Genomic DNA, 16,805 nt, shown 5'->3' with positions numbered 1-16,805 from the left:
TGAGCCATGTAAAACAAAAAGGGATTGGAGGACGATCTACCTGAGTAAGATCCAGGAATTTATACTTGGTCTAGAGAAAATTAAATATACAATCTAATTTAAGTGAAATGGTAGTCTGATGCATGCATTGATAGCTCCTCATTCAGGAAACCCAAAGAAAATGATAGAAATCCTTTTCTTCAAAATGCAAAACCCAAAGAGGAGAAAATACTGATGGAGTCTGGAAACTGAAGACCACATTCAAGGTGATAAACAGGGGTTAGAGGCATGGCTCTGTCGGGAGAGCACTAGCCAATGAACAAAAGGGCCAGGTACCAAGTTCAAGTCTTACTCTCAGACCAAAAACGGGAATGGTAAACAACAAAACATAGTGGAGGAAAGTGAGTTTCATGCTGTCAACAGGAAAAGTGAAAGGATAGTTCTCAATTTATGCTCTAGAATATTCCCTTTGCCTTTTAAAACACCCAGGAATTAGAGATAGCCAGTTACCTCTGAAAGTCAGAGGTAAAGGTCAGATGAATACATTATTGTTGCAGATGTAAAGCAGTACTGCCAGTTTGGAAAACAGTTCAACAGTTCCTAAGACATAAGCATATGACCAGCAATTTTACTCCTAAGTAGGTAGCCAAGAAATGAAAATATATGTCTACAGTAAAGCTTGCGAAAAAATTTTCACAGCAGTATTATGCACCCAAATGTTCATTAAGTAATGATTGTCATAAAAAGCAGTGAGCCATGCCACATGGGTGGAGGTCAAAGCCATGAGCCAAATTTCAGAGCTCAACTTCAGTGGCTGGGAATATGACCTAGTGGCAAGAGTGCTTGCCTCGCATACATGAAGCCCTGGGTTCGAATCCTCAGCACCACATATATAGAAAAGGCCAGAAGTGGTGCTATGGCTCAAACCTCAGTGTACTTTGAGCAAAAAGAAGCCAAGGACAGTGCTCAGGCCCTGAGTTCAAGCCCTAGAACTGGCAAAAAAAGAAAAAACAGAGGTCAACTTGAGCGCTGTTGGCTCACACCTATAATCCTTAGCTACTCAGGACAAAGCCAGGTGAGGCCAAAAAAAAAGTCTGTAAGGCTCTTGTCTCCAATAAACTACTCACTGTGGCTCAAGGGGTAGAACCCAAGCCTTGAGCACAGGGGGCTCAGGAACAGCACCCAAGCCTTGAGTTCAAGCCTCACGACTGGCACAAAAAGAAAGAAAAAAAATTTAGAAGTCAAACACACCAAAAAAACCATGTTGCATGCTTCCATTTGTATGAAATGTAGACAAAGAAAGCAGGTTAGTGGCTATCTAGTGCTGCTGGATGGCAGTAGGCGAGGGAAGAAGGGACTGCTAAAAGGTTTGGGGGGGGTATGGGCGTTGATTTTTTTTTGTGGCAAAAATCTCCCAAAATTGATTGTGAGTAGTAAATAAATACAGAAATAATTACATGTCTATGTGTCCATGGGGAATGCGAAGGAATGGGAAGGAGAAAGATAAACATGCTCTTTGGAGATAGGGAGGCAAATACTTTAAAAAGTAAATGCATAGTGGTTTCCTCCAAGGAACAGCAAATATGTGTTTATGTACATATCTGTGTGTGTGTGTGTGTGTGTGTGCATGCGTGTGTGTGTGAGAGAAAGAGAGAGAGAGTTTTGGAGAGAATGCGGTTGCTCTTTCACTTATACATAACCTACTTAGAGCAGAAAATGAAGTTATTAATAAGAACTGTTCTAATACCTTCTGAAAAGTATATTTAATACTTGAATAGTAACTATACCTGGAAAAAGGCACATTCTGAGTACTTCTTCCAAATCACCTCTGATCTTGGCTTATTCTGACAATATTTTGCGTACATCTGAAAATCATCCTTCTGTGATAAAGAAGAAATATGCACACATTACTGATTTGTGAATGCAAACATTTTTTATGAAGCAAGCCTGAGCAGGACAATGTGAGACCAAGTATTACAATGTGATGTGCAGTATTTGTTTTCTAACAACAGCACACCCATTTGAGTTGGCAGCAGGACATAGAATTATACAAGTAACCTGCGGAAGTTCCACTGAGCAAGCTTGAGGGGTAGAAGGAGGACATCCTGTGCTGTTTGAACCACCCACAAAAACATTCATAACTATGAGCTAATTGGTACTGAGAAATGTGCTTTATTTACACTATTAGGCTCTCAGGTCTCTAGTGAAGGAACCTATAGCTGACTTTCAAATTATAACCTATGGTCCTGGGTTCACATCAGGGCTCTCATCACTGTTTCATAATCATGTATTCATCCACTTGTGTACATTTCACTCACTCAAATAATTGTCCCCTAACCCTCAACTACTGAACTATCTTCTCATTCTCTACCATACAGCCCATGCTTCAATAAGGCTGCAGTGAACTTCCCATCTACAGAGAATGTCTCATCTTTTGGGTTCCCATTAAACACCTTGTATAATTAATATAGTGCAACTCATCTCCTACACAATGTTATTTGGGGGTTTGTTTTGTTTTGTTTTGTTTTATTTGAATGATCTTTGGCTTGGTATCCACACTGCCTAGGATAGTGCTTGGTACATAGTATGTGTTCAGGTACATAGTATGTGTTCGGATTGACAGACAGACAGACACATACATACATACACACATACATGCATAGACAGACAGATAGATGATAGATACACACACACACACACACACACACACACACAGTGAGTCCAGGCACTATGGTACACACATGTAATCCTAGCATTTGGGATACAAAGGCAGAAAGATCTTGAATTCAAAGCCAATCTGAGGTACATAGCAAGCAACTGTCACGAAAACAAGCTTCTGAGAGAAAGGACGATTACTAAGCTGGGAAAATATACTAAGCATACTCTTGGGAGTGGTAAGCCTGCCAGAGTGATTTTGTTGACTAAAGAGTAACTGTTTGTGAAGCTCTTAGAAATAGACACCCATGCTCTGGCTGCAATTCTAAGATTTTACATGTATTAGGCATCTCCTGGAGCAGATATTCCTTCTCTAAAAATAAAACATTAAGAAAAAAACTTAGGATATACTTATGAACAAGTTACTACTTTGGTGACCTGTCTTTCCCTAATTAAAACATAATAATTAGCTAGGCACTGGTGGCTCATGTCTATAATCCTAGCTACTCAAGAGACTGAGATCTCAATACTGTAGTTTGCAGCCAGCCCAGGAAGGAAGGTCTATGAGACTTGGATCTCCAATTAAACACGAAAGCAGTGGCTCAAGTGATAGAGTGCTAAACCTGACCACAAAAGCTCAGGGACAGTGCCCAACACAGAGTTCAAGCCCCAGGATCAGTGATGATGATGATGATGATGATGATGATGATGATGATGATGATGATGATGACGACGACGAAATTATAATAATAATGAGACTAACCCTTTCCAGGAAACAAGGTCCCACTCTTTCTGGAGCATCAGAGCAATTTTCCAGGCTGCTCATGAATATGCTGTGGAATTTTCAGAGAAACAATATTTATGTGAAATGGAGTCAATCAGGCCTTTAAAATATCATGAAGAATTTAATTCACCAATTACATACTTGTTATGGAATTCATATATCTCTGCCATATTTCCAAAGAGGATGTCCTTTTTATTTCTCAGAAGAGGTGGCATAAGAGCAAACATGTCCGGATTATCCATCTCCGCTCTATAGCCCTACTCAACATAAATACATACTTATGCATTTTAAAATATTTACATTTAACGTTTAGTTATGCTGCCAGAAGTGCAGGTACAGTCCATGTATGAAGGATTCAAGAGTGAAGCTGCTTGAATTTTTAAATATGCAAATCTTCTGTTGCCTATTGTAAAATCCACGATATCTTTTTAGAAGACAGAATGACAAAATAGGAGGGTTTCCACTTAAAGGAAACAATAAAATGGCAGGTCTTTGGCTGGGCACCAGTAGCTCCTGCCTGTAATCCCAGCTACTCAGGAGACTGAGATTGAGGATCATGGTTTAAAGGCAGTCTGGGCAGGAAAGTATTTGAGACTCTTATCTCCAACTAACCAGAAAAACAATCTGAAAATGGAGTGGTGGATCAAGTGATAGAGCACTAGCCTTGAATGCAAAAGCGAAGAGACAGAGGCTAGGCCCTCAATTCAAGTTCCAGTACCAGGTTTAAAGTTCAAGCCATTGTACCAGCACAAAAACCCTTGACCACCAAGGTGTCTAACTGTGTTGGAAACCAAACTAAGTCTAAAAGTTACTCTACAGGTCATCAACTTCTTCCATTCAGTTTTTCATTAAATTATAATTTAATTAGGATTTTTTCAGACTAAATATCATGCCATTTATATCAAATGAATATTTTTATCCCCCTCTGTTCTTTACATGATAATCTCTAAATAGCAACATGGGAATAATTTTAATAATCTAGTACATTGTGAGAACAAGCTTCTCAAATTCTGAATCAACCATTCCCACTCTAGAGCAAGAATATATATATATATATATATATATATATATATATATATATATATATATATACACATACTTAAGACACAGACTCAAACAATAGAATCAATACCCACCACTGCCCTTTGGCAAGCAAGGTTTGAGACAGAAATGGAAAATTGCCTGAAATAATTTCTAATGAATGTAGTGAGGGACCATTCAGGTGCATAGAAAAATATATATAATTTGCATCACTCACCAATAAAACAGTAAATAGCTCTCGAACATACACTTTCTCAGTCTGTATCAGTTCATTTAAAACATGGCTAAAATAAAAAGACCATACATATTAATTCCTGTCATAGTTCAAAATCACACAATGTTTCAATTATTTTCATTATAAGTTATTTAAGGTAAAAATAGTTCATGCATAGCAATGGTTTTATTTTATTTTGGGCACTAAGATAGAAAAGTCATTTTGTGGTTGTTAGAATAAGTACCACCTACAATACTAAAGTATATTTGAAAGAAAATGGGGTACTCAGCAGTTACTAACTTTAAAATTATTCCTAGTAGGGTGCTGGTGGCTCACACCTGTCATCTTAGCTTCTCAGAAGCCTGAGATCTGAGAATCATAGTCTGAAGCTAGCCTGGATAACTAAAACCAAGAGACTCTAATTTCCAAGTAGCCACTAAAAAGCCAAAAATGGAAAACAGCCAGTCTCAAGGAAGTCAAGTAAGAGCATAAGGCCTTGACTTCAAGCTTCTGTACCAGCACCCAAAATAAGTATTTCTAGCTCACTAACGTTAAAAATTAATATTCTATAGCTGGGAATGTCATCTAGTGGTAGAATGCTTGCCTAGCATGCATGAAGCCCTGGGTTCAATTGTGAACCCTATATATACATAAAAGGCTGGAAGTGGCGCTGTGGCTCAAGTGGTAGAGTGCTAGCCTTGAGCAAAAAGAAGCCAGGGACAGTGCTCAGGCCCTGAGTCCAAGCCCCAGGACTGGCAAAAAAAATTCAATTTGCTAAAATCTTTCACAATATATTTCTAAATGTCTCAGGATTTATTTATCAACTGATTGGTTTACAAAGCAGAAACTAATTTCTAACTCACTGAGATTCAAAGCTAATTTATTAAAAATTCACAAAATGTATTTGTAAATATCCAAGGGTTTTACTTTTTATTCATTTATTTGGGAGATAATACATTTTCTCAGTTTAGTAGCTTCTCTTTTCCCAAAAATGAAAAGAGGGTATTACCATTTGAGGCACAAATTTTCTCTGTTCAGAGTAATTTTCTGAATTTTTCTAAGATGTGTATGATATTTGTTATACTAGTCTCATATGTAGATTGTACTTAAGTTTCTACATTAAGTTTGTCTAGTAGCTCTGAATATATTATCCTTCAATGTGATTTCCAATGGACATGATCATTTAAACTCACTTCCCTTCTTTAATGTAAGTACTGTATTTGAATCAACTTCTACATTTCACCTTTTTTCTCTTTTTGTTTCTTTTTTATTTAAGTCATTTAATACTTAAAAGTCTTTGAATATATATATGTGTGTATGTATATATATAAATATATCAATGTGACATGCTTCAAAGTAATGGATACTTAAAACTGTGATGTGGAATTTAAAGGTGATTACTCTGAAGGCTAAAATATTAATACCAAATTGTGAAAATTACCACAGCAATGATTACTGTTAACATCTACAAAATTGCATCCCTATAATCACTTGTAGATGAACTGTTTAATTCCTTTTCACTTCTTTTATAAAAGAAGACATTCTGTAACCGCAGGTTATGTCATCTTTTTCCAAACATTCATAAACTGAATCAGTTTGGGGAATCCAATATAAAGCCTGGTGACTATAGGTAATAATGTTGTATACAAGAAATTTGCTTACATAATAGATCTTAATTCTTTTACCAAAAAAGAAAAAAGAACTGTATTATGTGATAGATGTTTAAACTAAGTTGATTATGGTAATCAAAACATATATTTGTGCTATCAAAACGTCAATGTGGCTGGGGGCCAGTAGCTACTCGGGAAGCTGAGATCTGAGGATCCATGGTTCAAAGCCAGCCCGGGCAGGAAAGTCCATAAGACTCTTAACTCCAATTAACTACCAGAAAACAAGAAGTGGCGCTGTGGCTCAAGTGGTGGAGTGCTAGCCTTGAGCTGAAGAGCTCAGGGACAGTGCCCCAGGCCCAGAGTTCCATGACTGACAAAAAAATAATAATAATGAATGTCTTAAAATATCCATTATAGTTAATTGTGTATCGATTATATTTATGTGTGTCTTAATGTATATCTTACATTATCAATTATATTTCAATAAAGATGAAAAATAACTTTAAAAAGCCCTTTTACTTTTTAGTTTCCAAAAAAGAGAGAGATGTAAATTCTGAAAAGGTCCTGTTAATTCTCCTTAAACCACATAAACAGACTACATTTGGTCTCAACACAGAACTTTTGATACCTGAATTGGTATTTTTAGAACCCTAATCTGTGAGTTGAAAATACAAAGTATGTGAGTCTTGAACACTGAACAGTCAATAGGGAGATGTGTGTATAAGTTTGCATTAAGAAACAAAGGATACTTCTTTAAAATATCCAAGCCACTGTCACTGTCCAAACTGGCGGAGGGTCCACAGCTGCGCCTCTGACAGCCAAGAGCCGCATCATCCTGAAATAACAAAAATGAACTTAAAATAGTAGCCAGGTAGTTACAATTATTCAAGGACCTCAAGTCAAATTAGGTTTGTTCTACATTCTAACTCTGTAGATAAATTGAAAACTAACACTGTAAAGATAGTATTTTAAGACGATTTTGATAAATATAGTCGTAAAGGACGCGCATTGAGTTACCAATGTGGACATGATGAAAAACCACGAATTGTACTCATTTGCTTGAAACATTTGGAAAATGAAATTAATACATAACAAGTTGACTTTTGCCAGGTGTTGGTGGCTCATGCCTGTCATCCTAGCTACTCAGGAGGCTGAGATCTGAGGATCGTGCGTGGTTCAAAGCCAGCTCAGGCAGGAAAGACGGTGAGATCCTTATCTCTAATCAAGCACTCAGAAAAGGCAAGAAGTGGCGCTGTGGCTCAAGTGGTAGAGTGCTAGCCCTGAGCAAAAAGAAGCCAGGGACAGTGCCCAGGCTATGAGTGCCACCCCCAGGCCAGTAAGGGGGAAAAAAAAGTTGATGATGGTTTGATGGAAGTCAAGGGAGGGGTGAAAAGAGAAGCTGAAACTTCTATGCAGTTTTCCACAAAATGATTCTAAACTTGAGGAGTACTTGAGCAATGATGCGAGTGTGTGGGGCTCTGCCACAACTGAAATTAGACACCAAGGCAGCAGCAGTGTTGTTTGGTTTTGTTTTTCCTTTGACATGAATCTGGCTTTCAAATGCATAGCATCAGTCTTCAGCCCCCATGCTATTTCTGCAGCTACTACAACAAGGTCAATTTTGAATTAAGTAACGATATTTACATTTGCAGTGCTCTGATTCTGTCTCCAAGTCTTCTTCTCTGGGGGAGGAATATGAAAGGAGAATTTTAAACCAGAATTAAAGTGCACGTTTTTTAATGAAAGCAATGCATATTAATGAGATAGTTAATATTCAAGCTCATTTATATTAGTTATTTTTAAATCACACTACAGAAGACAGTGAGTGGTTAGAATCATCTATATAATTGCAATTTCTTTGCTGCGGGTTCACCCATCCTCTCAGTCATCAAACACCTACTGCTTGGCGCGCTCGGAACCTGGTATTAGTGCACATAAGTGTTTGCAGGTTTAGTATTCATTCTCACACTTAAGCATTTAGGCAGATTTTACCTCATTGATGAACTGGATCAACGGTTTGGGTTTTTTTGGGGGGGGGGAAATCCAAGTTTAACCTAATAATTAGGGTATTCAAAATTTATTTGACACTAACACTGTTCTAAATCCTATGAATATGTCTTTATTAACCCTCAAAATCTACTGGAAGATGTAGGCAATTGCTATCCTCATTTTATAAAGAAAGAATCAAGTTGAAGTTCAAGAAGCACAGGAAGTATTGAAATCCATATGAGTTATCATCAAAGTACATGTCACTAACTGTATAACCCCAAACATAACCACCCAGAGAAACATCAAAAAGATTTAAGTCAGGCACCAGGACTCATGCCTGTAAACCTGTTCAGGAGCTGAGATCTAAGGATCATGGCCCAAAGCCAGCCTGGGCAGAAAAGTCTGTAAGACTCTTTTCACCACTTAACCATCAGAAAACTGAAGTAGTACTGTGGCTCAAAGTGGTAGAGCACTAGCCCTGAGCAAAAAAAAAAAAAAAAGCTCAGGGACAGCACCCAGGCCTTGAGTAAAGCCCCACACCTGAGAAAAAAAAAAAGATTTAATTTTAATATTTAAACATGTTCAGTTTCCATATAGTGAGCCTCTGGATTATTACAAAAGAAACCCGTGGTCCTAAGAAGCAAAGGGCATGAGCCAATCAAGGAATGTATTGAGTTCCTAATCACCAAGGCAGCTAACAAGTGTTCACTGAGGCTACATGAATTCCTCTCTCTGCCCAGACGAAGGAGCCAATGTCAGGAACATTAAGGGAAAAGACAGGCAGGATATTGTCTAGGCTATTGCATTTTTATTTATTTATTTTGCCAGTCCTGGGCCTTGGACTCAGGGCCTGAGCAATGTCCGTGGCTTCTTTTTGCTCAAGGCTAGCACTCTACCACTTGAGCCACAGCGCCCCTTCTGGCCGTTTTCTATATATGTGGTGCTGGGGAATCGAACCAAGGTCTTCATGTACAAGTCAAGCACTCTTGCCACTAGGCCATATTCCCAGCCCCTGTATTTTTATTTATTAAAACATATATATTGTATGTATTATGAACTTTTATTTGTGTATCCCTACATAAATATTTGATGTAGTGGGAAATATGATATAAAAGCATTTTCTCAACTAATACTAATGTGTCCCACATTAGAGCCCCAATACACAGAGATCTACTCATTTGTAAAAGTAAATGAGGAAATGATTCTTCGTTCTCTTAACTAATTCTTTGTGCATACATTAAAGGACACAAAACAAAAATAATAGATAGGAAGCATAGGAGGAATATAGCTTTTTCGGAAAAGCAATGTACTTTTACATTACTTCAATAATGTAGAGACATATAAAGTGATTGCTTTTCTGTCAGTCTCTGTCAATCTCTGTGTTTAGGTTTACACAAAGATGACCTGCGCCTAGATCTTGCAGAACTTCCACACCTAGCAGGTAAGAAAGATAAGTTACTAAAGCTGAGAAGAAGCAGGAGGCTCGTTGTCACACAGTGTGAACACCCATGTGAATAGCATTGCAGCAGTACAAAATTAATCCATAGGGCTGGGAATATGGCCAAGTGGCAAGAGTGCTTGCCTCATATACATGAAGCCCTGGGTTTGATTCCTCAGCACCACATATATAGAAAATGGCCAGAAGTGGCGCTGTGGCTCAAGTGGTAGAGTGCTAGCCTTGAGCAAAAAGAAGCCAAGGCCAGTGCTCAGGCCCTGAGTTCAAGCTCCAGGACTGGCAAAAAAAATAATAATCCATAAAACTCAGTAGCTTTTCTATATGCCAACAATGAGAAGGGAGAGGCTGAAATTAGGAAAGCAACTCCTTTTGCAATAGCCTCAAAAAATAAAATACCTAGGAATTAACTTAATCAAAGAAGTAAAAGACCTCTACAATGAAAACTATGCCTCTATCAGAAAGAATGGCATTGCCCCATTCATAAGGAAATGGAAAGACTTGGAAAAAATCATACTAAGTGAAGCAAGTCAGACCTAGAGAAACAAAGATTCTATGGTTTCTCTCATGGATACACATTTAGGAGAGTCCAAGCAGATGACCACAATAGCTCAATAGCTATGTACATATGATCACATAAGTTGATGCTAAGCAAAATGAACTCCAAGATACGGAACCAAGCTGCTTATCATTGTTGCTGTTATTTTTTAACATACGATGTGAAATTATTTCCTTTCCTTTGTTTCTTTTCTCTATGGTTTAGCCCCTGTTGTCACTGTATTTGATTTTGGTACCTTGGGTATTGTATATATGTTTGTCTGAATTAGGAAAGGGAAGGGGAACATCAAAATGGCGAGACAAAGGGTAAAAGTTGAGCCAATGAAACAGCAACACTTACAAGACAATATGTTGTAAACTAACTGCCCAATTTGTGGAGGGTTAGGGAAGGGGGAAGGTAGGAGGGTAGTGAAGGAGGGGTAATAAGTTTGACAAGAAATGTACTCACCACCTTACATAGGTAACTGTAACACCTCTATACATCACATGACAATAATTTTTTATCACTTTGACAATAAATAAGAAAAACAAAGAAAGAAAAAAAACTTCAAAAATCTGCAAAAAGAAATTAAAGCATATCTAAGAAAGTGAAAATACCTCCCATGCTTCTGGATGAAGAGGTTTAACATTGTGAAAATGGCAATATTGCCAAAGGCTATATACAAATTCAATGTAATACCTATCAATATCCCAACTTCTTTAATGAAATAGAAGAAGCAATCCAAAAATTCATATAGGACAATAAAATACCTTGAATAGCCAAAGCAATCCTTAGCAGGAAGAACAGTGCTATAGGAATATCAATACCAAACTTCAAACACTATTACAAAGCTATAGTAATTAAAACAGCTTGGTACTGGCACAAGAACAGTCCTGAGGACCAATGGAATAGAACTGAGGACCCAGAAATGAACCCGCAGAACTATGGCTACTTAATCTTTGATACAGGAGCTAAAAAAGTAGGATGGAAGAAAGACAGTCTCTTCAACAAATGGTGCTGGCAAAACTGGCACAACACCTGTAACATACTAAAATTAGATCCTTATATATCACCCTACACCAGAATCAATTCCAAATGGATCAAAGACCTTGAGGTAAAAGCAGATACCCAGAAAACATTGCAGGAAGGAATAGGAGAAATACTAAGATTCCTTGGCACAGATCAAAACTTCCTTAACAAAGACCCAGAAAGGCTACAAATCAAAGAAAGGTTGGACAAATGGGACTGCATCAAACTGCAGAGCTTCTGCACGGCAAAGGACATAGCTTGCAAGATAAACAGAAAACTCACAGACTGGGAGAAGATCTTCACTAGCCATGTAACAGACAAGGGCCTCACATCTAAAATACACATAAAAAAAATTGAACAAGAGGGCTGGGGATATGGCCTAGTGGCAAGAGTGCTTGCCTCGTGTGCACAAAGCCCTAGGTTCGATTCCCCAGCACCAGATATATACAAAATGGCCAGAAGGGGCGCTGTGGCTCAAGTGGCAGAGTGGTAGCCTTGAGCAAAAAAAAAAAAGCCAGGGAAAGTACTCAGGCCCTGAGTTCAAGCCCTAGGACTGGCAAAAACAAACAAAAAAATTGAACAAGAGAAGTACATACATATGAGACCCCCCCCCCTTAGGAGGTAAAAATCCACAGGAGACAGGAGTTATTTCGAATAATTAAAGGTGGAGTAGGAGCCAGGAAGAGGAACTGAGGTCCCAAGCTTGGGCAACTTGGGTAATCAATACCAGTCTGAGGAATGCATCTTGCCTACTAACCTTCGCTTCCCTGGCTATACCCCTTCATAATTCTTTTCTGTACTCAAGGTGAAATATATGTTACTTTTTGCTGTTTGGCCAGTGTTGTTAGATAAAGGATTCCATGCAATGCAAAAAAAAAGAATGCAAAGTAAAGGGAAACAATAGAAACACATACACAAAAAAAAAACAGTTTGACTCATTTTTATGATAAATCAACACATGCTTTCATACTTTGGTTATGTTCTATATATTTGGCATAGCAAGTAAAGGTCTTAAAAATAGTCTAGAGCAAATCATGATAAATCTCATGAATTCAGTGTCATGGGATAAAATGAACAAGGCTTGTAAAATAGATAATGCTTTGATTTCCTTACAAACCATGATGGATAGTGGATAAAATCATTTCTCCATCCATGCCATTTATTCATTAAGCTACCTTCTTTCTCATAAATACATTAGGTAGTTTCAACCAAAGCTTCTCCCAACAAATGCTATAGTTGTATAATTTCTGTAAAAAAATGAAGGGAAGGGCTGGGCATGTGGCTCAAGTGGTAGAGTGCTGCTAGCCTTGAACAAGGCCAGGGACAGGGCTCAGGCCCAGAGTTCAAGCCCCAGGATTGGCAAAAAGAAAAAGAAAAATGAAGGGGAAGGGCTTACTTGCAGACAGCTCCCATTTTTTAGATGCCAAACTGTTTTTTCGTATTTCACAAACTCAGATGTACTGATGAGAAGAAATACAATAAGGATGGGTACCTCTTAAAAACAGTTTACATGCTTGAAAGAAAGAGTATCCAATTCCCACTGATGAAAGAAAGTGTAAATCCATTAAATAATGTCAGAAAGAAAAAAAAAAACACAAAGCAACAGCATAAAACAAAATTGGGTGAGCAATGATTTCAGCAGGCCGTGGACATGGACCAACAGCCTACAGTGAGGAGATAATCTTTTAAAGAACTTTTAAGAAAAACATTGTAATCAGAAGGACAGTTTATTGAGTACTTCTTACAATCTACGGTTTTTGTCACTTGGTCTTCACAGCAAATCATTGACAGTGGTAGGTATTATTGTCAGTATTTTATCCACAAGGAGACTAACATTAGGAGAGGTTAAGTGAACTTACCAGAGTCACATAACCAAAGGAGGCCAAAATCTAACTTAAATCTGTCGTCTGCTTAAGACTGTCAACCTGTTATGTTCACTCTCATAGTTGCTGAATTTTATTCTCTTAATTTTTGTTGTTGTCTTACTTTTATTATTATTTTTTATATTCCCAGTATATTGTCAATATATATCTTCAGTAGGGTCCACATTATTCATTTTAGGAAGTTTATTTTGGGGGTACATTTAAATATTTCATAACTACTATAACTTTTATCATCTTAACCTAATTACCTGCTTTCATCTCTTCTTTTTAATCAAATCTATGCCATGGATGAGGTGAACTTTTATGTCCAGTTTCCCTGCCCCAAGCCTTTTCTGATTTCAAAGCAGATTCCTATACTAATGAAGTCTCTCATTCTATGTATGGTCCAAAAAATAGACTTTGATCACATCTTTACCTATTCTAGTCACTTAGAACCGAAAAGATCAAATTGCTGTCCTTTAACAGTCTCAAAGGTATCTCAAGAAAACCCTTAGGATAAGAGGTCCATCTTATTTTCGGAGTTGGTCCAACACAGCATACACAAAATAGATTAAAAACAATTGGAGTTTCTAGTAAGAAATTACCAGCAAAATTATTCTTTTTACTAACACTTATTTAGAAACAGCAATTAATGCCACTTACCTACAAGAAGCATGTAAAAACAAGTAATAGTTTACTAGAATGGTGATAAATATGTGCGCATATGAATGTGTGTAGCAGTTTCACATACTCTCTATCTGCTGAAGAAAAATTGGACTTTGGTGCTGATAAAATTTTGACATTCATTTCTCAAGCTAGAATACTCAGCCTTGAGATGGCCCTCACCTTGTATTGCTACAATAACACTGTATGTTTTGGTGCTGTTCCTGAGGCTTAACTCAGAACCTGGGTGCTACCTCTTAGCCTTTTCTCTGAAGCCTGGCACTGTACTTAATACTTGCTGCACAGTTCCTCTTCTAGCTTTAATTGGAGATTACAGTCTTTCAAACTTTATTGCCCCGGCTGGTTTTGAACCATGATCCTCAGACTTTAGGAGCTAGGATTACAGGCATGAGTCACCAGTGCCCAGCTTAACAGTTATTGTTGTTGTTTGAAAATGCAATACTCCCTATCTAAGTTCTGCTTTTGTAAAATAGCATTTAAACATGACAGAATATTTTTAATAAAATTTCAATCTGTCAGGATTAAAGAAAGAATTTAGTATTTCCATCAAGTGCAACAAAGTGAAATTATAGCCAGAGAATAAGAGATAAAGAAGGTGAATATATTTTACCATGATTAGATCTGGTCGGATTTTCAGGGTCAGAAACTACAAATTGTATTTCCCTCCTATGCTTTTGTGTCTGTTTCTTGAATCCCATCTGATGGTTCTCAAACATACTTCGAATATTTTCAAGCTTGAGTTGTACAGTCTGCATTTGAATCTGTTGGTAGCATAAGAATAGTATGGGTCAGAATGTGGCACTCAATTCAAAAGTTAATTTATAGCTTAAAGTATAACTACAAGAAAGTTTGGAAAGTAAGAGAAAGCAGAAGGCTGTATTATCTTCACATGTATGCAGAGGGGGAAAAGCCATCTCGATAAAAACAATTTGAAAAGTAAAACAGCAATCTGTCATAAACGAGTCACTGCAGGCCATGATTTGCCCTTGTTGGCTGAGGGGAAAAATGGCTGGAGAAGTCATATTTGCTCTTTAGCATGAGAAATCCACTAAGTAAAGAAAAAAGGTCGAACATATAACATTGTCATAGTGCTTTGCTATATTTTAGCCTGCAAGATATTTTCTTTCTATTTCTTCATGTCATCACCAGTCACTGTTCAGAGCCACCATGAATAATTTATCCACCTGCCCCTCCTGATGCTTTGAGGAAGTTACAGTGAAGCTTAATTGCTTCCAGACAATCACATAGTTATTGTCACTTCCCATGTTCCTGATTTTCTGGAGCATTCCCTAGGATCCGTCATGTAGTTACTGCTTCAATCTCACAACGAGCTGCACATTTCCCCAGCACATGCAATCTCAGATGCTCTTAGCTGTCATGTGGGGAACCCTTCCTGTGATCTCCAAGGGAAAAATACTCCACTCTGATCACATCAACTCTTTCCTCATTTCCCTCCCCTAAGTCTCAGACCTTTCCATTATCTCTCCATCTACCCATCCACAGAGCCACAGAGTAGCTCCAAGTGGCCACTGCAGCACAATGGAAAGATGCCTCAGGCCCCCCATTCTAGAAGAGCTTTGAGCCTTTCTCCAAGAATGTCCCCCCAAAATATACGCAAAAGCTCATACTGTGTCTAAAGACTTGAAGGTCAAAAATGGAATTACTCTTTATTGTATAGCAAGCAGAACCATGCACATCCTTGAGGTTCTTTGGTGACTGACACAGACTCCACGAGTTTTCCTAATCTTCAGAGGATTGTGGACATGCAAGTTTCCACAAAGTCGGTCATGACACTGGCATTTTTTTCTTTTGTCAGTCATGGAGCTTGAACTCTGGGCCTGAATACTGTCCCTGAACTCTTCAGCTCAAGGCGAGCACTCTACCCCTTGAGCCACAGCGCCACTTCCAGTTTCCTGATGGGTAATTAGAGACAAGAGTCTTAGACCCATGATCCTCAGATCTCAACCTCCTGAGTAGCTAGGATTATAGGCGTGAGCTACCACACCCAGCTTGACACCAGATATTCTTATACTACTGTAATTTTGATTTTTCTATGTATGTATGTGCTGGGCCTAGGGATTGAACTCAGAACCTGCCCTTTGAGCCACAGCTGCACTTCCAGCTTTTTTGATGCTTAATTGCAGATCAGAGTCTTCTCGACTTTCCTGCCCAGGCTGGCTTCAAACAATAATCCTCAGATCTCAGGCTCCTGAGTAGCTAGTATTATAGGTGTGAGACACTTGGTGCCTGACTACATTTTTAAAATTTTCTTTGAAAAAAAAAACACACTACAGCACTACCTTGAGTTCAGGGGAATAAAACATATCAAATTCAAACTCTAGGCTTTCAGCATCGTAACTGATAAAAGGCAGAGAGGACTCAATGAAATTTTTGATGTCTTCAAGAGCTTTCTGAGCATCTTCTTTAGTCTGAAACCTCTCGGATTCCTGATTAGCGAGAAGGCATTCCCCTTCATCACAGCATTGACGAGCCTGGTACAGAAAGTCAAGAGAAAAGAATCGTGAACAAATAAAGAGAAAACAGGTTTGTCATCCAAAGAGCAGTCATTACCCCTCACTTCTGTCTATCAGAATGGCTGCCGGAGCTACTACAAAGAAAAAGTATCTGGGCTCACTAATACTTGTAATCCTACATAATTGGGAGAGTGAACCGGGGGCAGAAAAGTTCCTGGGCCCCCTTCTCAACCCACAGCTGGGTGCAGTGATGTGTCTTGTCATCCTATGATCTGTGAGATGCTGAGATTGGGAAGAACAAGACTCTAACCCAGCTTGCAGCCACAACACTGAGAGACTATCTCCACAGAGGAAGGCTGAACAAGGTCAGACACAACATACAAACAAACGCACATACACCTGGGATTCCCAGCAGCAACAGGAAGACTACAAGTAAGCAGATCATGGCTTAGGCATGTGCTCAAGACAGAAAGCAAGACTCTTTAAAAATAAC

General features: G+C 38.3%; 1 protein-coding gene across 1 annotated transcript in view; it reads right to left on the bottom strand.

Annotated features, from left to right (window-relative positions):
* Positions 1–16,805, bottom strand: part of Mcf2 (MCF.2 cell line derived transforming sequence) — a 61,467-nt gene that overhangs the window by 11,940 nt on the left and 32,722 nt on the right. Inside the window, exons 11-19 of the mRNA XM_048336716.1 lie at positions 16,139–16,330; positions 14,449–14,599; positions 12,785–12,832; positions 7,928–7,965; positions 7,033–7,118; positions 4,677–4,743; positions 3,560–3,675; positions 3,398–3,467; positions 1,767–1,859 (exon numbers count right to left, since the gene is read on the bottom strand). Coding sequence (XP_048192673.1) covers positions 1,767–1,859; positions 3,398–3,467; positions 3,560–3,675; positions 4,677–4,743; positions 7,033–7,118; positions 7,928–7,965; positions 12,785–12,832; positions 14,449–14,599; positions 16,139–16,330 — 861 coding nt within the window. The remainder of the gene's footprint in view (positions 1–1,766; positions 1,860–3,397; positions 3,468–3,559; positions 3,676–4,676; positions 4,744–7,032; positions 7,119–7,927; positions 7,966–12,784; positions 12,833–14,448; positions 14,600–16,138; positions 16,331–16,805) is intronic.

The sequence above is a fragment of the Perognathus longimembris genome, chromosome 28, assembly GCF_023159225.1.
Source record: "Perognathus longimembris pacificus isolate PPM17 chromosome 28, ASM2315922v1, whole genome shotgun sequence".
Lineage (NCBI taxonomy): Eukaryota > Metazoa > Chordata > Mammalia > Rodentia > Heteromyidae > Perognathus > Perognathus longimembris.
The sequence above is the reverse complement of the archived record's forward strand: the minus strand, read 5'-3'. Positions and strand labels throughout refer to the sequence as shown.